This window comes from Myodes glareolus, chromosome 10, assembly GCF_982192425.1.
Source record: "Myodes glareolus chromosome 10, mMyoGla1.1, whole genome shotgun sequence".
Classification (NCBI taxonomy): domain Eukaryota; kingdom Metazoa; phylum Chordata; class Mammalia; order Rodentia; family Cricetidae; genus Myodes; species Myodes glareolus.
The window spans coordinates 58224031-58251633 of NC_142035.1; the positions used below are offsets into that span (position 1 = coordinate 58224031).

Sequence of the window (27603 nt, forward strand, 5' to 3'; positions counted from 1 at the left end):
ATTCATACTTACTTGAGACCGAACCCTGTTTTTGTGTGCACATTCATGTCTATGTACTATGTGCTCAGGAGCACATGGAGACCAGAGGTAGGCACTGGTATCTTCACTGTATCTGAAGCTCACCAATTTGGCTAGACAGGCTCCTCCTATCTCTGCCTCCCTAACTAACATAAGAATTATAGATGTGTGCCTGGCTTTTTACATGGAGGCTGGAAAATCTGAATTCAAGCCCTCATGCTCTTACGGCAAGCACTTTGTGACAGAGCCATTTCCCAAACTCCATTTAAAATATTTTTCTTTTCTTTTCTTTTCTTTTTTTTTTTTTTTGAGACAGGGTCTCTATATAAAACTCGGACTGTGCTGGAACTGGAACTTAGTAATGTAGACCGTAGGCCTCTACTCAGAGATAGCCACCTGCCTCTGCTACCCAAATGCCGAAATTAAAGGTGTGTGCCACCATACTGGGCCTTACAAAACTTTTATCTTCCTTATGTGGATGTATTTTTGCCTTAATGTAAGGTCTGTAGACCTGGTCAGCAGGCTGATGGGATCCCCTGGGCGCTTAAGTTACAGATAGATGTAAGCCACCATGTGAGTGCTGGGATTCAAAACTGGACCTTCTAGAACAGCTCTTAACCCGAGCCAACTCTCTAGCATCTTTTATGTCAATTAAGTTGTTTTACAAACAAATGAGAAAAATCTTACAGTACGTTATGTCATTACAATATCAACAGTTCTTCCCTGCCCCCTCCCCATACTATGGTTTCTTCAATTTAAGAAATTTTGCCAGGCAGTGATGGCACACTCCTTTAATCCCAGCACTCTGGAGGCAGAGGCAGGCAGATCTCTGAGTTCGAGGCCAGCCTGGTCTACAGAGCAAGTTCCAGGACAGGCTCCAAAGCTACAGAGAAACTCTGTCTCGAGTCTCAAAAAACAAACAAACAAAAAAGAAAAAAAGTTTCCTAGATTCTCTTGTTCCCAGACAACCTTTCTGATTTCACTGAAACTTTGAAAGAACAAATGAGAGCTGAATGTGGCAGTCACAGGGCCAGAGAGAGTAGTAAGCAAAAAGCTACCAAAAGCCAGGAAGAGTCCTCCCACATAGTCTTTACTAATCAACATAGTTATATTTATGGAATGGAGTCACATTTACAAATTTTGACCAAACCTTCCTGGTAAAGTCTGCTTGCCTGACATCCCATCCCACCCCCAGAAGCCACTCAAGGATTTCCATTGATCAGCCTGCTTGCTCCTTATTTTTAATCTCTGTATGTGTAGGACTATAGTCATAGGTAAGCCACGGCACATGAATGGAAGTCAGAAGACAAACCTTGAAGGGTCTCTCGTCTGCAGCTGCATGTAAGAGGCTAGCTGGCCCTCCCTTTTGCCTCCCACCTCACTGAAGGGTGTTCAGCTTTATGTGGGTTCTGGGGTTGAACTCAGATGCTCACTCTTGCATGGGGATGTCTATCCACTGAGCCATCTTTCTCTTCTGCGCAACTACAGAGACCTCCAGCTTGACTACCCTTAGAACTTCACAAAAAGAAACATTTGTTCAAGCCAGATATAGAGACTCAAAACTTGTTAAGCTGAGGCCAGAGGACTGTTGAATCCAACCTAAGTAACATTAAAAAAACAAAACAAAACAAAATAAAAAACAAAACTGCAAAACTGAATCTTTCTCCTTCCTAGGTAACTCTTTCTTCTAGCTCTCAAACAAATCAGCACTACTGACCACACAAAATTAGCTTTTCTCTTTACATTAGAATTTAGGTTAACTTACCTTAAGCTTTTGTGAGCTGCATAGTTTGAATGTCTATACTACATTATGTTAGAAATATTTCCCCTCTGTTATTTGGTATTTATATGAATCCACATTTAGTTGAAATTAGTTTATTTTTACATCCTGAGGCATTAATAGAAAATATAAATACAAAACCAACAGGGTAACAATAGTGATAACATGATAATGAATATATATACACATAATACACAGAAAAATGAATAGATGTTAAAAGAGATTTGAAATAAAATACAAATAAGAATTTTGATCACTTATCTGGGTGATGGTCAAAATCTTAACACCACTTTTGCACGGGACATTTGTAAAAGCTGTAGACTTTCTCAAAATAATGATCTGCTGTTTTTAATAGTTTTTTTTTTTCGGGGTGTAGGGTAAGGATCCTGTTTTTTATGGACATCTATTTTACTATCTAACCAGTGAAGCCTTATATTGAACATGTGATGAACAGAAGGTTCGCTGAACTCCCTGACACAGAATGCAACAGGATGGACACACTGGTGCACACGTTTCAAAGGATTTAAACATAAGCCAGAGTACTTACAGTAACAAAGTAGGCGAGAACAGCTTGAGGTAGTTGTCACTACTCTACTTTAAGTAGACTAGTCTCTAATTTTATGACTAGCCCTAGGTAGGTAAAAAATATATTTTCCATTACAAACCTCTACACTTTAGCCGGATGTGATGGCACATGTCTGTGATTCCTGCACTCGGGAGGCCTGGGCTACATAGTAAGTTCAAGTTCTACCTTGGCTATATATAAGAAGCATCGAAACAAAATTTTCTAAATTTGATCACAATATGCCTTTTCTTCCCCCTCTCGTCTTTCTTCACCCTCAGCATTTGTCTGAGGCACTCCTAAGACGAGCAGGTCCTGTGATCTGCTAAGGGGATAGAGACCTACTGTCACCAAACTCCAGCCGTGAACTGTCACACTGTGAAATGCTGCCGACCACCAAAATTGTTTTTTGTTTTTTGTTTTTTTTGGGGGGGGTTTTCGAGACAGGGTTTCCCTGTGTAACAGCCCTAGCTGTCCTGGAACTAGCTCTTGTAGACCAGGCTGGACTTGAACTCACAGAGATCCGCCTGCCTCTGCCTCCCAAGTGCTGAGATTAAAGGCGTGCGCCACCACTGCCCGGCTCGACCACCAAAATTGTATGGGTGTGGTGCTCCAGGGTTTTTCCAGGGACCAGTAGCAAAGGTACTTTCTGCTTGGTATATACCAGCATCCTAGACTCTCAGAAGGACAGCAAGTGTCCCACAGAAGCCTCACTGCACAGCCTGGTCACACAGCCCTTCTCATCCTCCAGCCACGGAACTACCACTTCAATAAGACTTCAGGGGCAACAGGCCTGCTGTGTGTCTGTAATCTCAACAGGGATAGTCACCACAGAAATTTTCAGACTCAGGATATTCCAGTTCAGAAATGTTTTTAAAAGACATGACACAGAGTCACAATACAGACTCTGTCTGATGAGTATAAACTCACTTACAGTAGGTTAGCACACATACTTGATCTTTTGTAGCTTTATCAAAGAGAGGAAATATGAGAAAGTGGTATGTGGATCCCAAGGATTGAAGCAGGAACTTTTCCCTGCTGACACATCTCCCTGACCCTGGCACTCCAATAGAAGAGGGCTTTTTCAGAGTTGCTAGCAACAAAGTCTATCAATATCCCTGTCACAAATCACCTGGAAATGGACTTCTTTGACTTCACGTAATTAAGCAAAAGTAAATATGGCAATCACTTGGCATTAACAGTTTGGGCATGCACTTTAGAAACAAAAGGTTTGTGAAGACAATTTTCCTCAGCTAGGATTTTGGGGACACACAAAGAAATTTCATTTTGTTGTTCTCGCCACCTGAGTATATTCTCTGCCAGTTCTTCTGTCTCGTTCACCAAATTGTCCATCTTGGATAAAGCCTTTCTCTGTTACATTTGAAATAAAGAAAAATAGAAAAAAAAATCAGTTACTGATTACCATTATGTCAGACATAGGTACATCAAAAATTAATACCTGATCTTTTCTAGTCCCTTACTGCAAAAATTCCTTAAAAACTGTGACTCCACCCTCAACCCAACCATACATATCTTCTATCTGTGAGTTCACATCTTTATCATCAATTTCAAACTCAGTGCAAATAACCTCAAGCTTTCTCACTCTTATCTGGCTGGTCTGAAATTCACGGCATCTTCACACTTCATCATCCCCAGTGCTGTGATTACAGGAACATGTGTGTCACCAAAGACGTCTAAAACTGCTTCTGAAGGTGTGGGGTGGTTAAAGTCTGTAATTCTGTAATTTTCTTTTCTTCTGGTGCTTGAAATGGAGCAAAAGTCTTTCACACCAGAAAAGCACTACAGCAATTCCTAATAATTTTATTTTATATTTATACAAATTCAATCCTATAAAGTAAAAAGTATGTATTTTGTGAGGTGTGATGGTATATGTCTAAAATCCTAGCACTTGGAAGACAGAGGCAAAAAGACAGTGAGTTTGAAGTCAGTCTGGGCTATACAACAAGATCATGGGGATGGAGGAAGAAGAGGGAAGCAGATGGAAAGGGAGTAGAAAAATGGAAATGATGTTATAGTAATGTTTTAAAAAAATGTTTCTTTTTGTTTTGAGACAGAATCTCACTTTGTAGCTTAAGCTAGTCTGGTACTTAAACATAGTGCAGGTCAGTCCCAAACTCCACAACAATCTTCTTTAGGCACCCAAATACTAGAAGGTGTAGGGCACCATGCTTGGTTAAGAAAATGTATCTGTTTTATGATTTTAATAATGACTAACTCAAAGTGAAATTAGTCGAGCTCAGAAAGACAAACACCATGAGAAACTGAAAGGAGAGGGAGAGACATAACGGAATGTGAGAGAGGGTAAAAAGCGTAAAAGAATACATGTGCCGTGCAAATAAAAGGAGACACTATCCAGAGGAGGCAAGAGAAACATGAAGAAGTGGATGGAGGAGAAAGGGAGAGGACAGCAGCAGAACAAAGGGAATCACACATCCATGAGAATGTCATGATGAAATACATAGCACGGATAATAAAAACCCAGAGACAGATATTGAAGTTCAAGCTGGAAGATCAGAAAAGCAAAGCAGCCAAGCCACTAGAAAAGTCTCACCTCTACCAAGGCTGGGCAACTGCAGACTGAGCCCCGAGCCTCTGTCTCCTCCCATCTTACAGTCCCCTGTGCTGCTGGGATTAAAGGTGTGAGCCGCCACCACCACCTGGAACTATTTCTGCATAGATTTTATGTAGCCCAGGGTGGGGGTCTTGAACTCATAGAGATTCATCTGTCTCTGTCTTCCAAATCCTGGGATTAAAGGTGTGTGACACCACTGCCTGGTCTCCAGGCAAGCTTTATTGACTAAAACATAAATAATAAAATATCACTACAGACATACATTGCTTTGTTTGTTAATTTGGGAGTCTAAGATCAGCCTTAGCTACATGAGACTATGGAAAAAAATAAAACAAAAACCAAAATATTAACTGGGAAAGTGACACACTTGAGATTCTAGTGTAAGAATTAAGAGCAGCTATATTAGTAATACTCACCATTTCCGTTAGGTTTGCATTTAAATTAGGGATATTTCTAATTGTTTCAAGATGGGCTTCTAATTTCTCAATGAAAGTCACAGCCAATTCCAACAAATGTACCATATGTCTGAAAGAGAGTACAGAGGGGAATGTAAATTTACCCCACAGGCTCCCATGTTGGAACACTTGGTCCCTGTTGGGTGGTGCTGTTTGGGGATTCATTGGAGCTTTGGGACACAGGGACTAGTTGATAGATGTAGATCACTGGGGGCAGTCCTTGAAAGTGCTCTCCAATTCCTGATCCATTAAGATCTCAACAAGCCATGCCACAGTCCTGTCGCCGCAGCTGGAGTTGCCCTAGCTGTGTGTGTTACAGCTCTGAGGATGAAGGCTTCCTCACTACAAGCATTACAGCTCTGCTGAGGGCTGGGCGGGGGTGTTTCCACAGTGTGTTATAGCACTGCTCCCGGAGGGGTGGGGGTAGGGGGTGTTTCCCTAATGCAGCTGTTACAGGGAAAGGTATCCTGGCAATCAGGAGTCCAGATATACCACTAAGTTGCATCCCACAAGAAACCTCACATAAGAGATTTCTAGGGGAAAATGCAGGAGGATGGCTGCCTCTACTACAGTGAGGAGTAAGAAGCAGCAGAGAACTGGGAAGAAGACAGGGTTTATAGAGCATTTCTTGGGTGAGAAGCTTTCTAGGGTAGGGTGGTGTGGGAGAATTGTCTGTATTCTGTCAATCATGTATTTTAATAAAACACTGATTGGCCAGGCAGGAAGTATAGGCAGGTCAACCAGACAGGAAGTAGAGGTGGGGCAATGAGAACAGGAGAAGGCTAGGGAGGAGGAAGGTCCCTCCGCCATTCCTGCCCAGACCACCGAAGAGGCAGCATGTAACCTGCCCAGCTGAGAAAGGTACTGAGCCATGTGGCTAACGTAGATAAGGATAATGGGGGTAATATGTGTTATAAGAGCTAATAAGTAGCCTGACCTAATGGGCCAATCAGTTAATAACCTAATGTAGACTCTGTTATTTCTTTGGGACTTGCCGGCTGTGGGGTACTGGGTGGGACAGAAACCCCAACAAGTCAGCCCTCATGTTACATATGGCCCTCATGCTACAGTAGGGATTGGTGGGTTTTCAAGTCCAGGGCATTACAGTGCTCTGTGAGTGGAACCTGGTGATTGGAAGACCTCATAGACAGGGACCCCTCCTTGAACACCTCAAGGGGCTTACACCAGTCACAATACCTTCCCTACAATGCTGGATGTACTGCCTCTAAACTGTGAGCTAAAACAAGCCTCTCCGCAAACAAGTTCTTCTGTTAGGTATTCTGTTACAGCGGTTAGAAAAGAAAAGCAATACAAGGAGAAAAAAAATGAATTTTTCTTCCTCCTCCTCCTCTTATATATTCATTTTGTGTGTGGGTGTTTTGCCTGCATTACTGTGCACCACATACATGCAGTGCCTATGGAGGCCAGAAGAGGGCACTGGATCCTCTGGAACTGGAGTTACTGAAGACTGTGAGCTGCCACGTGGGTGATGAAAACTGAACTAACTTCCTCTGGAAGAGCAGTCCATGACCTTAACCACTGAGCCATCTCTTCAGCCCTTTAACTTTTCTTCTTAGCTGTTTTGTTTCTTTCCCTTTAATCAGGACTGTCAATTTTTATAAGCAAATCTAAGGAGCATCATTAATACTTCAATGGAACTATTAATGGTGAGAAGGTTCTCTTTCACTGAAGGCAAAATTTAGAATTGTCATACAAACAGAAAAATAGAATGAGCCAGGCTTCATGGTGCCAGGCTTTAACCCTAGTGCCCAGTGCTCAGGAGGTGGAGGCAGAAACCGGTGGATCTCTGTGAGTTCTACACCAGCCTAGTCTACATATCAAATTCTAGAACAGCCAGGGCTACATAGAAAAACCCTGCCTCAAAAGACCCAAAAAAGAAAATTCGAAATGGAAAGACACATTATTCATGACAACTGAAATCTAACTGAAATCTCAGTGGAAATGGGTGTGGTGATACGTGCCTTTAGTCCCAGCACTTGGGAGGCAGAGGCAGGAGGATCTCTAAGACTTTGAGATCAGTCTGGTCTACATAGTGAGTTTTAGGCCAGCCAGGGGCACATATTGAGCTCTATCTCCAAAAAAAGAAAAAAGCCAGGCGATGGTGGCACATGCCTTTAATCCCAGCACTTGGGAGGCAGAGGCAGGAGGATCACTGTGAGTTTGAGGTCAGCCTGGTCTACAAGAGCTAGTTCCAGGACAGCTTAGGGTTCTTACACAGAGAAACCCTGTCTTAAAAAACAAAAACAAGGGCTGGAAAGATGGCTCAGCGGTTAAGAGCATTGCCTGCTCTCCCAATGGTCCTGAGTTCAATTCCCAGCAACCATATGGTGGCTCACAACCATCTGTAATGAGGTCTGGTGCCCTCTTCTGGCCTGCAGTCATACACGCAGACAGAACATTGTACACATAATAAATAAAAAATATTTTAAAAAAACCCGAAAACAAACAAAAAAAGAAACACTCAGCTGTTGGTAATAACCATCTCAAAAGCCACTTCCCTAGACAAAGCCTCATACTGGTTCAGAGAACAGAGAAGACAACAAGGAAAAATACTATACTATAAAAAACACCCATTTTTTAAATCTGCATTATAAAATCTTCAAAATCATTGCTCATTTTTTCTTTTTGTTGTTGTTGGTTTTTGTTTTGTTTTTAAATCACTTGCCTGACACTCTGAGATACAGTATGATCAATAGAGGTAAGAATAGAGTGCATTTTTTTCATCCTCGACTACACAGTAAGATTGAGGTCAGCCTACATAAGACCCGTATCACCAGGCGGTGGTGATATACAACTTTAATCCCAGCACTCGGGAGGCAGAGGCAGGTGGATCTCTGTGAGTTCGAGACAAGCCTGGTCTACAAGAGCTAGTTCCAGGACAGGCTCCAAAGTTACAGAAAAACAAACAAACAAAAAAGACCCTGTCTCAAAAGAATCACATTGTTTCCAATTTTTGTTGCCTCTGAGACAAGGTCTCCTTATGTAGGCCTGGTACTAAAACTCACAATGTATTTCATAAAAAAAAAAAACAGTCTATACATAATAAAGCAGATTTTAATCATTGTGCTGCATGTTAGAATCTAATATTTTTCATCAAAGCCATAATTTATAAGTCCTAAGATACAAGTGGCAAAACAAAGTCCTTTCTTTTTTTCCAGTTATAATTAATTATTTAAAAACAAAGGATACTTTCCAGTTTAACGTATCAACAATAGTATTGTTAATAAATACAATTAATAATATATTGTTTTGTGAATTATGATAACTGCCACCAAGAAAAGCTACCTTAAAAAGGCATGCATAATTCTCCACTTTTGCCTCGTGATCTAACCTGTGATAAACAGCTTCCATTGGCAAGTTCTCTTGGCAGATGGGTCTCAGCAGTCTTTGCCTGATGGCCCGCTTCTCTTTTAGCACGGCTTCCAGATGACTATTCATGCTTTGCAGAATATCACACTTCTTAACTACATAAACCAGAGATGGCAGCCACAGTTAGCAACAGCACAAGCACGCTTTAGAATTGTTAAGAATTTCTTTCTTGGGGACTGCAGAGATGACTCAATGGGTAAGGTCACTTGCTGGTCTTTTAGAGGACCCACATTGGCAGCTCACAACCACCTGTAATCCCAGTTCCAGGGGAGCCTATGCCCACTTCTGGCCTCTGAGGGCACTGCACACATGTAGTGCCCAGGCACACACCCATACACATATAGTAAAAATAACCAAAGCCAGCATTAATCTAAGGCTGTGTATAGTGGCTCACACTGTAGTCTGAGCACCATTCAGGCTGAACCAAGAGCATCACTAAGTTAGGAGTTAGACCTAGTCTAAGCAAGAGATCCTGATCTCAAAAGCAGACAACAAACAAATCAATCAACTTCACAATCTCTGTAAACATCTTTGTTACTTTGTTTTTTTAGTAACACCAACTTTATCTTATTTTTGCCTATTTTCTCTTAGGTTTCCTACTAACAACAAACTCTAGTACTAAATATTTTCTTGTATTTTCCAAATCTATTTTTTATTCTGCGTTAAATCCAGGGCCTATTCTCATATAATAATCACAAATTTTACAATTAAATTTCCTCCCTCTCCATTCACACATCCCTTTTGTTTTCAAAAGGACATATTCAAAAATAGATTATAGACTGCATGACCTTTTATGCCTTTTTAAAAAATTATTTAATTTTATTTGATGTGCATTGGTATAATGGTGTCAGATTCTCTGGAACTGGAGTTACAGACAGTTGTGAGGTACCATGTGGGTGCTGGGAATTGAACCTGGGGTCTTTAAACCACTCACCAGTGCTCTAAACCACTCACCAGCCCAACTTTTTATTCTTTAAAACAATAAAACAATAAATAAATAAATAAATAGCCCCAGCCAGGAGAGTGAGTTCCAGGACCGGCTCCAAAGCTACAGAGAAACCTTGTCTTGAAAAACAAAACTAAACATTTAGCATATGTATGTGTGTTTGTGTGTGTGCAGGAGTGCCTACACGTGTGCCAAGGCACTATGTGAAGGTCAGAAGATAATTTTCCTGAGTTGGTTCTCTACTTCATGTGAGTCTTAGGGACTAAACTAAGGCATCAGGCTTTACCTGCTGAATCCTCCAGCATACCCATGATCTTTTATTCTTTTTTGTTGTTGTTATTGTATTGTTTTGTTTTTTGAGACAGGGTTTTTCTGTGTAGCCCTGGCTGTCCTAGAACTAGTTCTATAGACAAGGATGGTCTTAAACTAGGAGATCCACCTGCCTCTGCCTCCCAAGTGCTGGGATCAAAGGTGTGCACCAGCACCACCCAGCAATCTCTTATTCTTAAAACTTTATTCCAAGAACATACTCTTTTGTTGTTGTTGTTTTTCAGACAGGGTTTCTCTGTAGCAGCCTGTCCTGGAACTAGCTCTTGTAGACCAGGCTGGCCTCAAACTAACCAACTGAAGAGTATACTCTTACATAACTACAGAACATTCCCAAATTTAGAATTTTTTCCTCAGGAAATTTCTTCTTCCTTCCTTCCTTCCTTCCTTCCTTCCTTCCTTCCTTCCTTCCTTCCTTCCTTTCAACTTTCTTTGTAGTATTGGAGCCTGAACCTAGGCATCATACACGCTAAACAAGGACTCCATTCCCAGCCTTTCCCCCAGTATTTTTTTAAAAGTTTTTAAGGATTGTTAAGTTATGTAATTTTGTGTATTTGTATGTATATGTGTGTAAAAATGTGTTGCAGGGTTTAATGTGGAAATCAGAGAGCAACTTTTTGATCAGTTCTCTCCTTTCAGCCTGTGAGTCCCAGGATCAGAACTCAGGTCATTAGACTTAGCAGAAAGTGATTTTACCCCCAAGGGTTTCACCCATGAAAACCATCTAACTAGCCCTGTTTGTTTTTCTGCATTATTATTTGTATGTGGCAGTTGGTGCGTACATGAATACCACACAGCACAAGCATCAGAGATCAGAGGACATTTTGGGAGGTGATTCTCTTCTTCTACCATGTGAAACCTGGGGACTAAACTCAAGTTCTTAGGGTTAATGGCAGAGGCCCCTACTCTGGATTCTCGTCCTTCAGTGTGATGTCTCTGCCTTGCCAAGAGCTCCAGAACTGGAATGGCATCCACCATGTGGGCCTTACCATAGTTGAGCTGTGTATTTTGAAACCTCCAAAACTGTAAGCAAACTAAATCTTTTTCCTTGTATACTACCTAGCCTTGGATATCTTATTGTGGCAACAGAAAGGGAGATTAATAGAGGAGCCAACCTGGTCACTTTCTATATGCTATTTTCACTAGTCAAGTAAATTGGACTTGTTCCAAGCAAGCCAAGGCTATATAGTAAGAAAACAAAACAAACAAACAGAAACACCCTGAAAACATGCTAGTTTTGGAACAATACCTAGGAAAAGTTATGGCATCAGAATTCTGCCACCTGGTATTTATATACAGTAATTCAAGACCAAGCTGAAATCCTAATGGTTATTCTCTTAAGCAAGCAACTTACCCAAATAGGAAGGATGAATAAGATCTGCTGTATCCTTTTCTAATTTCAGAAGTTCAATTTCCAGGTTGTTCTACATGAGGAACAAAAGGAAAGTTTAGCTCACTCAGAAAGCGTCCTAAAGTTTTTAAAGGCTTAAAAGACTGATAAAATGGACATGCTACAGAAACACAGTATAAGACATTCCCATTCCTTAAATGGGATGGAAGGATGGTTTATATAAAAGCCAAAGTAAGTCATTAGAGCCTTTCATTTTGGTGTCTTGCCTTCCTGTTATTTTTTTTTATTTTAAAATTTATTTATTATATATACAATATATTCTGTCTGTGTGTATGTCTGCAGGCCAGAAAAGGGCACCAGACCATTACAGATGGTTGTGAGCCACCATGTGGTTGCTGGGAATTGAACTCAGGACCTTTGGAAGAGCAGGCTATGCTCTTAACCACTGAGCCATCTCTCCAGCCCACTGCCTTCCTGTTATTACAATTAAATACTACAACAAGCCACACACTAGGCACTGTTTTAATTGCAAAAGAATGCTATTCCAACAATTGAGAGGATTTTTGTTTGTTTGTTTGTTTTAGAGTTAGGTATCAAATCCAGGACATCTTGTAGGTTAGGTACCACATTTCCTCTGAACTACACCCTAGCATACTACACTCTTTTTTAAATGGAGTAGAAATGAAAAGCTCATAATTTACCTGGTAGATTTTAGCTTTCATGTCTGAGATCTTCTGTGATCTGGAGAAGTTCTCAAAGCAAGGAACCATTTTCTTAGATGTACCTAACATCTCCTATTGGTAAATGAACAAAGAAAGCACAGTAAGCTACAAAAATCATGTACACTAGAGTATCACACACAAAGGACTAAAATAACATTATGTCGCCAGCACTCCAAAGGCCTGTGCTGCAGGAGGAGGGCCCACTTGTTCATCCTAGCCGCCCGGCTAGCTTAGCCCCAAAATAATCATACAGAAACTGTATTAATTAAATCAGTGCTTGGCCCATTAGCTCTAACTTCTTACTGGCTAACTCTTACATTAATTTAACCCATTTCTATTAATCTATGTATCGCCAAGAGGCTTACCGGGTAAAATTCCCAGTGTCTGTATTGGGGGATCCATGGCTTCTCACTGACTCTGTCTCCTTTCTCCCAGCATGCCATTTAGTTTTCCCTGTCTACCTAAGTTCTGCCCTATCAACAGGCCAACGCAGTTTCTGTATTCATTAACCAATGAGAGCAACACATAGATAGAAGGACCTCCTACACCAAGCCTGGTCTACAGAGAGAGAGAGTTCCAGAACAGTCAGGGCCACACAGAGAAACCCTGTCTTAAAAAAAAAAAAAACCAACAAGATAGGATAAAATAAAAGTTACATGTCCAAAACTACACCTAACACAAAGAACATATTAAAACTATAGCAATGCATATCTTCTGTTTCTATTTTATTTTGATAAGGACTGATGGAGCCCAAATTAGCCTTGAGCTTGCTACAGACAAAGGATGACCTTGAACTTCTGACCCTCCTGATTCTACTTCTCAAGTGTACAGCATAACATCAGGCTTTTGTGCATATGTGCACACACTGGAATGCATGTTTTGTGTATGTATGCTCGTGTACATTTGTATATGTGCGCATTTATGTGGTAGCCAGAAGTCAACCTTTGGTGTCTTTCTCTATTATTTCTCCATCATTTAGAGGCAGGTAAATTAGGAGATAGTTAGCCTAGGACTCTACTTGGTTTTTGCTATGAACAATTTCCACTTGTAACAGTGTACTTGGCACACTAGGTCTTTTCCTTGTGCATACTAAGTACATGTACTTTCTCTTCAAACAATGTACATAGCAACCTTAGAATCCTCTAAAACTCCTCAGTTGCACTGCTCTACATGAACTCCCATGACTGAATAATATAGTTTCTCTGTCTATAGCAACAAACAAGTTTAGGCCATGTCTATACAAGTATATTCCTAAAGGGCATGAAGAACATTTTGGCCTGAACTGCATGTGCAGAAAGGCAGACAACTGAGTCCTCTGGTAAACTTTTAGGGGAGAGCCTGTTTACTATCATATGCCTATGCATAAATGGGTATATGTCTTAGGAACTTTTCTCTTGCTGTGATGAAATACATAATCAAAGCAACTTACAAAATAAAGTGTTTAATTTGTGTTTTCATTTTCAGAGAGTTAGAGCCCATAACTGTACTAGTCAGGGTTCTCCAGAGGAAGAGAACTGACAGAATGACTTTATTTATCTATAAAAAGGGGATTTATGAGAGTGGCTTTCAGGCTGTGGTCCAGCTAGTCCAACAATGACTGTCTACCAACAGAAAGTCCGCGAATCCAGTAGCTATTCAGTCCACAAAGCTGGATGTCTCAGCAGGTCTTCAGTATGCCAGGACATGAAGAAGTAGGCCCTCATGACAGTGAGGAATGAAGCTGACAGCAAGAACAGGGGCAAGCAGGCAAAGAGCAAGCACTTCCTTCTTCCTCGTCCTTATTATATAAACCACCATCAGCTGGTGTGGCCCAGATTAAAGGTGGATCTTTCTACTTTAAACGATTTATTCAGAAAAATCCCTCCAGGCAGTGGTGGTGCTTGCCTTTCAACCCAGAGGCAAAGGCAAGCAGATCTCTGAGTACAAGAATAGTCTGGTCTACAGAGTGAGTTCCAGGACAGCCAGGGCTATCCAGAGAAAGCCTGTCTTGAAAAATCAACCAACCAGTAAAACAAAACAAAACAAAGACCAAACCTTTTCCAGGTGGATCGCTGTGAATTCAAGGCCAGGCTGGTCTACAAAGAGTTCCAGGACAGACAGATCTGTCATATAGAGAAACCCTGTCTTGAAAAATAAAAAAATAGAGGGCAGAGAGATGGCTCAGAGGTTAAGAGCTCTTCCAGAGGTCCTGAGTTCAATTCCCAGCAAACACATGGTGGCTCACACCATCTACAATGAGATTATTGCCCTCTTCTGGAATGTACACGTACATGTCAGAACAATGCATACATAATATGAATAAATAAATCTTAAAAAAAAAAACAATGTCAAAGCCAGAACCTGGAAACAGCCTAAACATCCCTCGATTGAAGAATGGATTAGAAAAATGTGATTCATTTACACAATGGAATACTACACAACAGAAAAAAAATAACAACAGCTTAAATTTTACAGGAAAATGGATGGAGCTAGAAAACATTATTTTCAGTGAGGTAACCCAGACACAGAAAGACAATTATCAAATGTACTCACTCATAGGTGGATTTTAAACATAGAGCAAAGAAAGCCAGCCTACAAACCACAATCCCAGAAAACTTAGACAACAATGTGGACACTAAGAGAGACTTACATAGATATAATCTACATGGGAAGTAGAAAGTATAAAAAGACAAGATCTCCTGAGTAAATTGGGAACATGGGGACCTTGGGGGAGGATTGAAGGGGGAAAGGTGAGGCAGGAAGGGGAGCAGAGAAAAATGTAGAACTCAATAAATATTAATAAAAAAATTGAAAAAAAAAGTAAAAAGAAAGCTAGAGATATAGCTCAGTGGTAGAGTACTTGCCAAGTACGCACAAGGGCCTGGAATCAATCCCTGGTACAACAAAAAAGATAGAGAACCCAAAGCATTTTCAAAATGAAAAGCTTTGTCAAAATCCCCTTGTCAGACTTAATTTCAGTCTCCACAGACAGAGAAGAAATACACTTTTCTCATGCTTGAGCAGTGAGGTGGAAAGGAAGATGATGTGTGTCATGCCCAAAGTCTGGGAATTCCTTGAGAAATGGAACTACTAAGAAAGTGTCATCTTGACATTTCACAATTTCCTTATCTTATGTTTCCGTTGTTCTTTTGCAAATAGATCTCGGACTGTTCCTAAAAACACACACTCAACCTAACAGGTACTACAAAAGCCACAAAAAGCTGTGAGAAATTCTACATAAGAAACCAGAACTGCCCGCCACCACAGTGACATATTTTATTTATGTTTTAATAAAGTTTGCCTGAATATCAGAAGGGCAAGGCTAAGCTACTAGAGGTCAGGCAGTGGTGACACACACCTTCAATCCCAGGATTTGGGAGACAGAGGCAAATGGAATCTCTGTGAGTTCAAGACTACCCTGGACTATACAAGATCAACGCAGAAACAAATCCAGGTGGTGGTGCTTCACCTTTAATCCCAGTACTAGGGAGTCATGCCTTTAAAAAAAGAAAAGAAAGAAAGAAAAATAAAAAAAGAGAGAGAGAGAGATAAAGAAAAATCCCTCAAGGGTGTCAAGCCTCTGTTTTAGTTGATTCCACAATGTAGTCAAGTTGACAACCAAGAGCAGCCATCACCAGTCTACCCCTTGTCAACTTGACACACAGTAGTGCTTCTGTCATGTTTAATTTTCAAATGAAAACAATAAGCAAATCATAATTATAACTAACACGATATAACTATCACATGTACAATTGCAAATACATTATAAATTTTAGAAGAGGTGGCAATGTCCCTGGGGGGGATATTCTTTTAGTATCTCAAAACGTAAATATGATAACCACTGATAGTCTCGTAATTGACATTACATGATAAAGAAATCAAGGAAAGAAAACACAAATATTTGCACAAACACTTTCTTAACAAAATATAACAGAAACAATTAGAATCCTTGTTTCTTTAACTGATCACACGGCCTTAGCTGGTATTTATAACTGCCTTCTTTTACTACCCATTCTGTATTTCCTCCACCCGCAGCAGGTCCTGGTTCTTTTTCTGGAGGGGTGACCCATACACTCAGCCCTGATGGGTCTGTGCCTTCCTGGATTAGGCCACTGTAGTTTCCCACTGCCTTTAATCACAGAACTTGGTAGAACCAAGAGATGCCCTAAAGGATCTTCTGCACTCCAGACATAATACTTTAACCTCCATCATGGAGAAGCAATCTAATTTCTCCTTGGTAATTTAGACCGGTCACCCCTCCTAACACTGTTACTCCTTTCTTAGCCTGTTGGCGTAAGGGCATCGGAAGCCTAAAGTGAGCAGAGGAAAGTCTGAGCTTCCTGTCAATGGAATGTTTGTTATGTTTCCTGGCAGGAACACTCCCTGCTCTGAAACCAAAATTTCTAAACCAGCAGAACTTAAAGGTTACAGGATTAGGTAGCAAAAATTTTCCTAGTGGGTCACTAGGAGTGATAGTGAAGGGGATCATTCCCTTTCCCACCCCTTGATTCTTGGACCCATGGATCCTGGCTATGGGAGAAACCGTATTATACATTGGATGCTGATTCAAAGTATACACAGCCCTCTGGAGAACCCTATCCAAGTCCTCAGGCTGCTGCCACCTAACTGGAGCTGTAACCGTGTCTTCAAAAGGCCATTCTACTGTCCTATCAGGCAGCTGGTGGGGAACATGTTCAGACCAGTGGATTCCTTGACTGGGAGCCCACGGTTGTCTTTCTCTGGCTATGAAGTGAGTTCCTTGGTCAGAAGTAATAGTGTGCGGAATACCAAGAGAGTGGAAAAGGCATTCTGTAAGTACATTGATGGTAAGCTTTTGGCAGAAGCATCACATGCTGGAAAAGGCAAATCTATAACCAGAGCAAGTATCTACTCCACTAAGGACATAATGACAGAAGACACTGAAAGATATTCTAATCAGTCATCAGGCAAAGAAGGGAAGAATGAAACATTTTCTGGTGAGGCAGTCCCATGACATGACATGCACAATACATATTTTAGAAGTTCGATATTTAGATAGGTGGTTGCTACAGTATTCCAGGCAAAATGATGAAGATGTGTACAAGGTTAATAACAGTTAAAAAGGAAAGTGAAGGGCTGGAGAGATGGCTCGGTGGTTAGGAGTACTTGCTGCTCTCCCAGAGGATCCAGGTTTAATTCCTAGCACCCACATGGCAGCTCACAACTGTCTGTGATTCCAGTTCCAGGTACCCCACCTTCATACAGACACACACATTAGAAAAGAAGGAAGGAAGGGAGGGAGGGAGGGAGGGAAGGAGGGAAGAAAGAGAAGCAGGTGCAAGAGGCTGAAGCAAGATCACGAGTTTGTGGCCAGCCTGGGCTATATAGCCAGACACAATCTCAAACAGCAAGACTGGAGGTAGGATGTAATTCAGTGAGAGAATAAAAGGTGCTTGGCATGTATGAGACCCTTGGTTCAATCCCAATAAATACCATGTAATTTCCATATATATATATATATATATATTATATATATATATATATATATATTTGCAGTCTGTAATATTTTCCTCATGTTTAATGCTAGCTAAGGGGCAGTCAAAAAGAGACATTATAGCAAAGAAGTTAAAAGCTGAGGCTCTCACGGGAGAGTACATGGATTCTGCAGAAGAGGACAGACATTGAGGAAAATCTAACAGAAGATTCTGAGGTCAGTCTCCTCCCAGATACCTTCCTCATTTATGCATGGCCCATAACATCTCATGGCTCACTCGATCTTGCCAGAAACATACCGAAGATGTAAGGTCACTAAAGCAATTCTAGGAACATAACCAAATGAAAATATGTCACTATCTTTCAAATAGTTAAACCTACCTTTCTTTCACCACCTAGTCACCCTCCAATAGATAGATCAAGCAGAACAAAGGTCACAGAAGCTGTTTTCTAGAGGAGTAGCACTGGACCACAATGTTAGATATCACTCTTAAAATTGTGTGGGGCTGCTGGAGATTGACCAAGCTAGGGCCTCACAAATGCTAGGCAATCACTCTAATGCTAAGCTACACCCCCTACTCATCGTCTTTAACCTTTTTTTTTTCCCGAGACAGGGTTTCTCTGTGGCTTTGGAGCCTGTCCTGGAACTAGCTCTTGTAGACCAGGCAGGCCTCAAACTCACAGAGATCCGCCTGCCTCTGCCTCCCGAGTGCTGGGATTAAAAGCATGCGCCACCATGGCCCGGCTTCGTCTTTAACTTTCAAAATTAAATAATTTTTAATTTATGTGCAAGTGTGTGTGTCTATGCTAACTATGTGTGTCAACCATGGAAGTCAGCAGAGGGTGTCTGATGCCCAGGAGTCAGAGTTACAGGCGCTTATGAGCTGCCTGAGGTGGGTGTTGGGAACCAAACTCAGGTGCTCTGGGAAGAGCGAGTGCTTTTTACCCAACACATCTCTCCAGATCCCACTTCTAACTGTTAATGTACACAAATGATGTGCTCTACAGGGATAGGATGTTTAAGTAAATCATAAGACGAGTCATGCTGCAAGTGTGTTTCAGTAGTCAGCACTTGCTTTGCATGAGAAATGTACTAGGTTGTGTCCCCAATGACGGAAGAAAAAAAAGTATCTTAAGTTTTCATATGTAAAGTCTTAGAGTCAAATCAACCTAGAAGTCTCTAAGTAGTTTCTTCTTGAGAGAAACTCTTCAGTAAGACTTTAGAAGGATGTTTATTAAGTAACCGTGGAGTGGCAGATTTTAAAACAAGAAACTGGCTAATGTGTGTTACCTAGCAATAGGAAAACGACCATAAAACCACTACCACCCAAACAGGTACCACCTAAAAGTCACTCTTCCACCAATGTCTGAGATCATCTATGGGTGCCTTCCTTCTGTGGTTAAGGAACCGTGTCCCCGATCAACACTTTGTAGAGGGGCACTGAGTCTCAAATGTGTTAAGCTAGGAAATAATCCGAAGTTTTATGACATGAGAACTGCACAGTGCAAAGTGGGAAAGCAGACAATGTGGGGAGAGCGAGGAAGGGCTAAGCTGGAGCCCTGCTCTAGCGCCTGTGAAAGCCCAGACACTCACAGCAAGGCTGGGTCTCCAGGGAACATCAGTCTCAGCACAGTTTGCCCTTACTATTTAAGATTAGACAGAGTCTTGCTGTGGCCACCATGCCTGACTGCTCACAAAAGGAGAGGGTTCTGGGATCTAATTCTGTCACCTTGCTGCGTCTTTTGGGGTAATTCTTTTTTGCTTGAGACAAGGTCTCCTCACTCTGTACTTGAACTCTGAGCAATCTTCCTGCTTCCACAGCTCCCAAGTGCTTAGATTACAAGTCTTGCATTGACGCATCTGGTTGTCTGTTTCTTCTTAAACACTTTAGGATATCAGCAGTTTCTAACACCTCTATCACAAATTTTAAAAAAAGCCTTCTATCAAGTCTGCATTACTAATTTCTACAGATGAATTACTAACTTTCTTCAACTTCCTTTTTATTTTTGTTTTTTGGAGACAGGGTTTTTCTGTCTGTCCTGGAACTCACTCTGTAGACCAGGCTGTCCTCGAACTCAGAGATCCACCTACCTGCCTCTGCCCTGGAGTGCTGGACTTAAAGGAGAGAGCCATCATATCTGGCTTCAAATACTTCTTTTTCCTTCCCTTTAATCTTAAAGTCCTTAGTGTCTCCCTATTCCTTTCTGTCATTTTCTATTATTACTTCACATATTCAATTTCTCCCTTTTCTGTCTCCCTCCTTGACGTGTGTACATGTCTAAAACAACCACTTCTTGGGCTAATCTTTATTCTCCTCTCAAAATCAAACGCTTCCCCTATTCACACTCCAACACACACATACACAAACACACACACACACACACACACACACACACACACACACCTTTAAAAGATGCTCCAACAAAAAAATCTCCAAATGAAGTTCTGTACTTAGGGCCTCCTGCCCCAAACATACTTTAATAATTTCCATAAATAGACGTTGTCGGAAATGCTCGTTTTAAGTACCAGCCAGTATTTCTTTCTCACTGCCCCCACTCTACAGTCTAGTGCAACGGTTCTCAACCTGTGGCTTGCAACCCCTCTGGGGGTTGAACGACCCTTCACAGGGGTCGCCTAAGACCGTCGGAACACACGGGTGTTTACAGTACGATTCATAACAGTAGCAAAATTACAGTAATGAAGTAGCAACGAAAATAACTTTATGGTCGGGGGTCACCGCAACATGAGGAACTGTATTAAAGGGTTGCAGCATTAAAAAGGTTGAGAATCTCTGGTCTAGTGGAAGCAGTATCAGTAGAATTTTTAAAAAAGAAAAAAGGAGAGCGCTGTTCCATCTCCGACAAGTAGCCCGGGATAACCTGCAAGCACTCAAAAACAGAGTACTGGGAACGCCATCTGCTCGGTCCCTCGCATTTAACCCACGGGAGAATGGTCACGGCCGCAGTCTCCAAGGGACGATACCGGCCGGGTATTCAACACAGCCCTCAACCGGAGGATGACTCCCGCCCCGCGCAGTCACGACCACCACCTCACATCACAGCGGAATTCTGTCGCCCCCTTGATGACGCCGTCGCGGGCCCCCCGCGTACCTCAGTGACCATCCCCGAAGCCACCCAGTGGTTCAGCAGTAGCCCAGCCGCACTGGGTGCGGACGCCGGGTCCCACGGGTTCGCGGCAGCCATGGCTCCCCCACACCTCTGGAACTGGCGCGGGGAGTGAGAGGCACACAACGAACGGTCGCGCGGCTTGATGATGTCACAGGGCGTTCCCGCCCGGGCGGAAGCCCTGGGAGCGCGTCTCAGGCGAGCGCGGGTCCCGGGTGTTCCCTGGCGGAGCCTTCTCTGCACGGAGCTGTAGGAGGCGAGTCTCGAGCCCCTTGATCCGGCAGGGGCTACCGGAGGCTCCCTGGCCTTAGCTCGGCTTCCAAAGCAGCAGGACCTTGTGGTAGCGCTGTCTACCAGCCTGCTTTCTCCTTGCCACACTCTCTGGCTGCCCCCTAGGAAGTAGTGCTAGGCAGAAGGTGACAACTGGGACAGGAGACCCAAACGGGAGGTTTACCGGGTGGCTCTAAGTCTAGACTGGGCGGTGACAGCTACGCTTCTTTCCCGTAGGGAACTGAGCCGCGGCGCTAGAATGGGAAACAGTGCCCTCCGCGCTCATGTGGAAACAGCGCAGAAAACCGGTGTCTTTCAGCTTAAAGACCGTGGTCTGACCGAGGTGAGACGAGAGGGGACTCGACCGAGAAACTAAAAGGGAGAGGGATGGCGGGGTGGCGAAGTTATTGGTGCGGGATTTTCCACGCTGTGAACTCCTGTCTTCAGTTCCCCTCAGAGTTGCAGAAGCTGACAAGCAATCTAAGGACCATCGATTTGTCCAACAATAAGATCGACAGCCTGCCGCCTTTGCTTATAGGAAAGTTCGCTCTGCTGAAGAGCCTCTCCCTCAACAACAACAAACTGAGTATGGCTTTTGTGCTGGCTAGCTTTTGCTAGTGAGCAGCAAATATGAAGGGTGTTTTTCCTCTTACAAGCTGATTTTGTTATGAAATCAGCTCAGGAGATGCAGAATGTTAAGAGTATTGAAGCTTTCTGCCTATTGCAATTAAATCTACACGCCTCCTTGGATAGCATAATCATTACTACTAGGTTAATTTGGACTCAGAAGACTTATGAGATGAGGTGTAAACAGAGTTATCTAATTGGGGGCGGGAGTATGGAATGGAAGGATCTTCCAAATCTCCCTAGATTGTTTTTAGAATATACCGAGGCCCCTTTACAAAACGAAACTACTATACCCATAAATGTCTTTCTGCATTTTGATGGCTCCTTAGTCTTCTGAACACTGTTGGTAAAATGTGATACCTAAACGTGACGTGAGAATTCTATGTAAGAAGTGGGGACTGGTGATTTAGGCCTATGATCCAGCTAATCAAGAGGCTGAGGCAGAAGGATCATAATTTCAAGGCCAGCCTAGACAACTTAATGAGACCCTGTCTCAAAAATAGAAACAAAAACAAAATGAAGCAGACTGCACTGTCTTTTTATAAACTTCATTAGTTCAATCAGATTCTTAAACAAAAATTTTTTCACCAGCTGTTCTACCCGATGAATTATGTAATCTGAAAAAACTAGAGACTCTAAGTCTAAACAACAATCACCTGAGAGAGCTACCGTCCACCTTTGGGCAGCTTTCTGCCCTGAAGACCCTGAGCCTCTCTGGGAACCAGCTGGGAGCACTACCACCCCAACTTTGCAGCCTGCGGCATCTGGATGTAGTAGATCTCTCTAAAAACCAGATTCGGAGTATACTTGACACAGTAGGGGATCTGCAGGCCATCGAACTCAATCTCAACCAGAACCAGGTTGGTACTTTTATTTGTGTGTGTGTGTGAGAGAGAGAGGGAGGGGGGGAGAGGGAAGAGAAACAGAGGGAAAGAGAGAGAGAGAGAGAGAGAGAGCTCGCACTGCCCCCCTCCCCTGTGTATGTCTGGGTTTATGGTCTCCTAATCCTTTCCTGTTTCTTCAAGGACATCAGAGGCTAAAAGCTATATTCCATAAGCTGAACTTACTTCAATGCCCAATGTCAGGGAGTGCGTTGATAGTGACTATGTAATAGTGTTTAAGGTGTTTTGCAGAAGGCAGAACAGAGTAACGGTGAGATATTTACACACACACACTACTGGAAGTTTTGCAAATCTTCAGTTCCTTTTCACACCACCAATCACTTAGTGAGGAGCCAGGGCAGGGATGGTATAATAGAGGGATAAGACCTAAACCCATTAAATCTAAGATTCAGACATCTTTTTCTTTTGCTTGGTTAAATATGTATCCTTTTGTTGAAAAAATCCCTAAGTGACAGTTTTTCTGGAGCTAGCTTATCATTGCAACTTACATTTGAAATGTTTTGCCTTGTTTTTTTTTCTTTTTTTTAAAATATTTATTTATTTATTATATGTACAATATTCTGTCTGTGTGTATGCCTGCAGGCCAGAAGAGGGCACCAGACTTCATTACAGATGGTTGTGAGCCACTATGTGGTTGCTGGGAATTGAACTCAGGACCTTTGGAAGAGCAGGCAATGCTCTTACCTCTGAGCCATCTCTCCAGCCCCAGTTTTGCCTTGTTTTGAATCTTCTTGGTTAACGTTTGGAAAAACACTCTGCTCTAGGCATGAGGCACCGCGATGAAAGAAACATGAGATTAGAGAGCCCTAGTTTCTGTAGCATTTATGTTCCCATATATGTCCAACTCATATTAGCCACCATGGACAGGTTACTACTGTGCTAGACCACAGTTAGCATTATTATCATATTCAGTCTGAGGTTGGCTTCATCTTTTCCCTGAGATTTTTAGGAAAAATGGTCATCTATTAAGCACCAAGTATTAGTTGATGACTTATTCTACATTCCCTATGGATTAGATATGCCATGTAGCTGGAAGGTTTCTCAGACCTTAATTGAATAACCTGGGGAACCTAAGGTCACCTTAGTGTTTGATTCGGTGAGAGGTCTAAGAATCTGTATTTGCAATAAAGTTCCCAGGTGAGGGTTGGAGATATGAGGTCATCAATAGAATATAGTGACCTGGGACTGGACAACAGCTGAGTGGTACAGTAATTGTGTGGCACACATGAAACTCCCGTTCATCCTACAGTGTTGGCAGGGGCTGCTTATTTGTCCCACCACCCAGAACCGAAATAATCACAGAAACCTTATTATTTAAATCACTGCTTGGCCCATTAGCTTTAGATTCTTATTGACTAATTCAATAAGTTAATTACATATTAATTCAACCCATTCTATTAATCTGTTTATCGCCACGTGGCTCTGGCTTACCAGCTAAAGTTCCTGTGTCTGTCTCTGGCGGGCCTACATGACTTCTCATGACTCTGTCTCCTTTCTCCCAGCATTCAGCTTAGTTTTCTCCACCTAGCTCTGTTCCCCTCTAGCTCTGCTATAGGCCCAACGCAGTTCCTTTATCAGTGGTAATGACAGCATACAGAGGGAAATCCCCCATCACTGCAGCATGGGAAGACTTGGAGCATTTAATGGGCCAAGGAAGTGAATGGATCGAAAACAAAGTGTCTGATACTGACCTGGAGGGCCTACACAATGCTGTTGAATGGACATGCTGAGTTCATCACTTGATCATCCCAATGTTGTAGTGAAAATTATAGATACAAAACTGTACTGGACTATTGATTCAGATTTTGAGGTCATAAGTGAAATAGCTTTAAGAATGACTGTTTTCTAGGAGAAGTTTGAGAATGTAAAATATGAAGCGTCAGGGGTTTCTGCTTGAAAATAAGAAATAGATGTGGGCTGGAGAGATGGCTCAGAGGTTAAGAGCATTGCCTGCTCTTCCAAAGGTCCTCAGTTCAATTCCCAGCAACCACATGGTGGCTCAGAACCATCTGTAATGAGGTCTGGTGCCCTCTGGCCTGCAGGCATATACAAAGACAGAATACTGTATACAATATATATATATATACACACACACACACATATACATATATATATGTGAAATGTTGTTTAAAAAAATAGATGTAAAAACAAAATCAGAAGAAATTCAAGAGGAAAAATCTAGAGTCATGCACAAGAGGGAGCCTCAAGGAAAGAATGGACGGCCCAGTCAGTGTAGCAGTGCTTGGGGATCATGGAACCTTGCCTCTGACAAAGGAGCAGCAGGTGTCAGAATGCTTATGTGGTTGTTTCTGAGTAGCAGGTTACTGGGAAACTTTTCCCTCAAACTTAATGATTCTCATGTTTTCTGTAATGAATGTACAGTGCTTTTATTATTAGTCTTTATTTCTGAAAAACAACTGGTAACCTTCACATCATTTGAAAGTGGAGGAGTAACAGAAGGCATGTTAACAGAGGCTTCTGCAACGAGTAGGTAGTGAGAAGATGGAGGCGGTAGAAGAGTAACTAGGACACAGGCGAGGTCTGTTTCAGTGTGGAAAGAAGCGGCCTTACGCTCTCTGCCCTCTGCTTTGTTGCTGGACAGATATCTCAGATCTCAGTGAAGATCTCCTGCTGCCCACGCCTCAAAGTCCTCCGCCTGGAGGAGAACTGCCTTGAGCTCAGCATGCTTCCGCAGAGCATCCTCAGCGACTCCCAAATCTGCTTGCTTGCTGTGGAAGGCAATCTCTTTGAAATAAAGAAACTTCGAGAGCTAGAGGGTTATGATAAGGTACGTATTAGCATCTTCTACATTTCTGGTGTCTTGCTGGAGAAAATGCTGAGGTAGCCTAGGTGATGTCTACAGTTGGCATCGCCAGGTTCACATTTTGGAGGCAGTTAAGACTTGGTCAGACTGTATTTGGCCAAGATGACTTTTTCCACATTCTGCATATTGTAAAGCATCTTTTTATGTTTCCTAGTAAAAGGCATAAAAAAAATCAATGGGCTTTAATAACTAAGTAGACTTTTCTGGGTGTGGTTGTATAACTTTAATTCCGGCACTTGGGAGGCAGAGGCAGAGGCAGAAGAGATCTCTGAGTTAAAAGATCATCCAGAGCTACATAGTGATAATCTGTCTCAAAAAAGCAGAGGAAAAATAAAAGTTAATTTTGCATGAAATGAACCAAGTCAAATTAGAAAGAAAAAAACATAAAAACCTAAGTTTAAAAAATACCCTTATATTTGCCCATAAATACCGTATGTATATTTTTCTCTTGTGTTTTTAGTACATGGAGAGGTTCACAGCCACCAAGAAGAAGTTCGCATGATGTTCTCCAGGACCATGAGAACCCTAAAGGACACGGACTTGGAATCTGGCCGAGTTAAAGGCTCCTGATGTAGAAGATACTCCAGATTACATTTCATTTAGTAACTTTTTGATAAGCTAAAGGAGATGACTTAGGAGACAGGAAGAGCCTTTCATTTTGAGCCATGGGTAGGGCGATGGCCAGCGCTGGTCTTCAAAACCAGCATAGCTGGGCTGTAAGAAACCAGTAGGCAGTTGCCTGGTAACAGGACGACTCCACACCACAGCTAGAGACTTTGTGGAGTTGCAGCGTGCCAGCTTTCATAAAGTCAGTTACCACATCACCTCTGTGTTAACACTTCAGATTTTTATGAAATTCTAATTTGTGGGAAACTTGTATGGTTAAGGATTTAGGCTTTTGTTCCAGTCCATTAATTCAATAGCAGTGATTCCACTTGGAACTTGGGGTATACATAAATATGTAGCTATCTTAAAGCAAGCTTTACCAAGAGGAGCACCAACCCATCAGTCACCAAGGAATGCTCCCCAAGGCTGCAGTAGCAATTTTTTTTTTTTTTAACTATTGTGGGTGCCTTATTGGTAGGGGGCTCTGAAGTGCTAAAAGTATATGCAAAAATTGTAAAATTTTTGGGTTTTAGTCAATTTAGGTTTTTGCTATGTAGCAGCCTAGGCTGCCCTCAGAATTACATTCTCCCTGCCTCTGCCCCCTTAAGTACTGGGATTAAAGGCATGCGCCTCACTCAGCCTACTTATAAGATTTTAAATGAATTTTAATAATCAAGATTTTCCTGAAGCTTTACTAAAAATCATGTGTTATTTCTGGTAATTTCTCCCATTTTTGTATTTATAACTGTACTAATCAAATTACCTTCAAGAAAAGCACTGCTATAATATTTTAAAATAACCTATGTTTATCATGGTTATTCTCTGAATGAGAGGATATACTAAATAAAATATTTTTAATGAATTTTGGAAGCAATGTCAATTATTTAAAGACGAGCTTGTAATCTCTTGAGTGGCACTTTGTTCTTTGAAAGTAAACTGGGAATGTGTTTCACAAGCAGTGAAATCTACCATGTCACTCGGATGTCTCTGAGGAACTGGGAATCGTGCTTAAGAGAATGTGAAGACACAGTTTTCAGATTGTCACTGGTAAGAACACTGCAAAGCGGGGGCTGACTGCTCTTCCAGAGGACCCAAGTTTAATTCCCAGCACTTACATGGCAGCTCACAACTGTCTGAAATGCAGTTCCACAAGATCTGACACCTTCACACCAGTGCACATAAAATAAAGTTAAATAAATCATTAAAAAAAAAAACCCAAAAAAACACAGGCTGGAGAGATGGCTCAGCAGTTAAGCTCTTTCAAAGGTCCTGAGTTCAAATCCCAGCAACCACATGGTGGCTTACAACATCTCTTATGAGATCTGGTGCCCTCTTCTGGACTGCAGGCATATATGCAGGCAGAACACAGTATATATAATAAACAAATAAATCTTTAAAAAAAAAGAAAAAAACACTGCAAAGCCATCGCCAGGACTAGTTTCTGAAGTCTGTTCTTGGCTAAGGATATACTAGTTTTCAATAATAGTTAATACTATCTTAAAGTTAAAAAAAATCACAAGAGCTTATATGAAGCAGCCTTTCTGGCCTTGTATTTGGTCCAGGTGTTGTTTTCCCCGTGTTGTTTTCTCTATTTGGGGACAGGCGGTGTCAGTTTATCAGTATCCATCATGAAGATTTATTTTTCTGTGTTTG

General features: G+C 41.8%; 2 protein-coding genes across 4 annotated transcripts; one reads left to right on the top strand and one right to left on the bottom strand.

Moving 5' to 3' along the window:
- Positions 1–1877: 1877 nt before the first annotated feature.
- Positions 1878–20864, bottom strand: Haus2 (HAUS augmin like complex subunit 2). Its single transcript, XM_048459606.3, has 6 exons — positions 20707–20864; positions 12124–12216; positions 11426–11495; positions 8761–8893; positions 5370–5478; positions 1878–3731 (listed from the first exon to the last, which is right to left on the bottom strand). The coding sequence occupies exons 1-6, from the start codon at positions 20797–20799 to the stop codon at positions 3546–3548; spliced, it is 684 nt and encodes a 227-aa protein (XP_048315563.1). The 5' UTR covers positions 20800–20864; the 3' UTR covers positions 1878–3545.
- Lrrc57 (leucine rich repeat containing 57) lies at positions 20848–26812 on the top strand. 3 transcript variants are annotated; one of them, XM_048459604.3, is made up of 6 exons: positions 20848–20977; positions 21229–21334; positions 21439–21577; positions 22210–22478; positions 25123–25308; positions 25805–26812. In XM_048459604.3, the coding sequence occupies exons 2-6, from the start codon at positions 21251–21253 to the stop codon at positions 25844–25846; spliced, it is 720 nt and encodes a 239-aa protein (XP_048315561.1). In that variant the 5' UTR covers positions 20848–20977; positions 21229–21250; the 3' UTR covers positions 25847–26812. The 3 variants fall into 3 exon arrangements, with proteins under 3 accessions (XP_048315561.1, XP_048315562.1, XP_048315560.1); XM_048459605.3 differs by having other exon boundaries at positions 20867–20970; XM_048459603.3 differs by having other exon boundaries at positions 20970–21137.
- Positions 26813–27603: the final 791 nt, after the last annotated feature.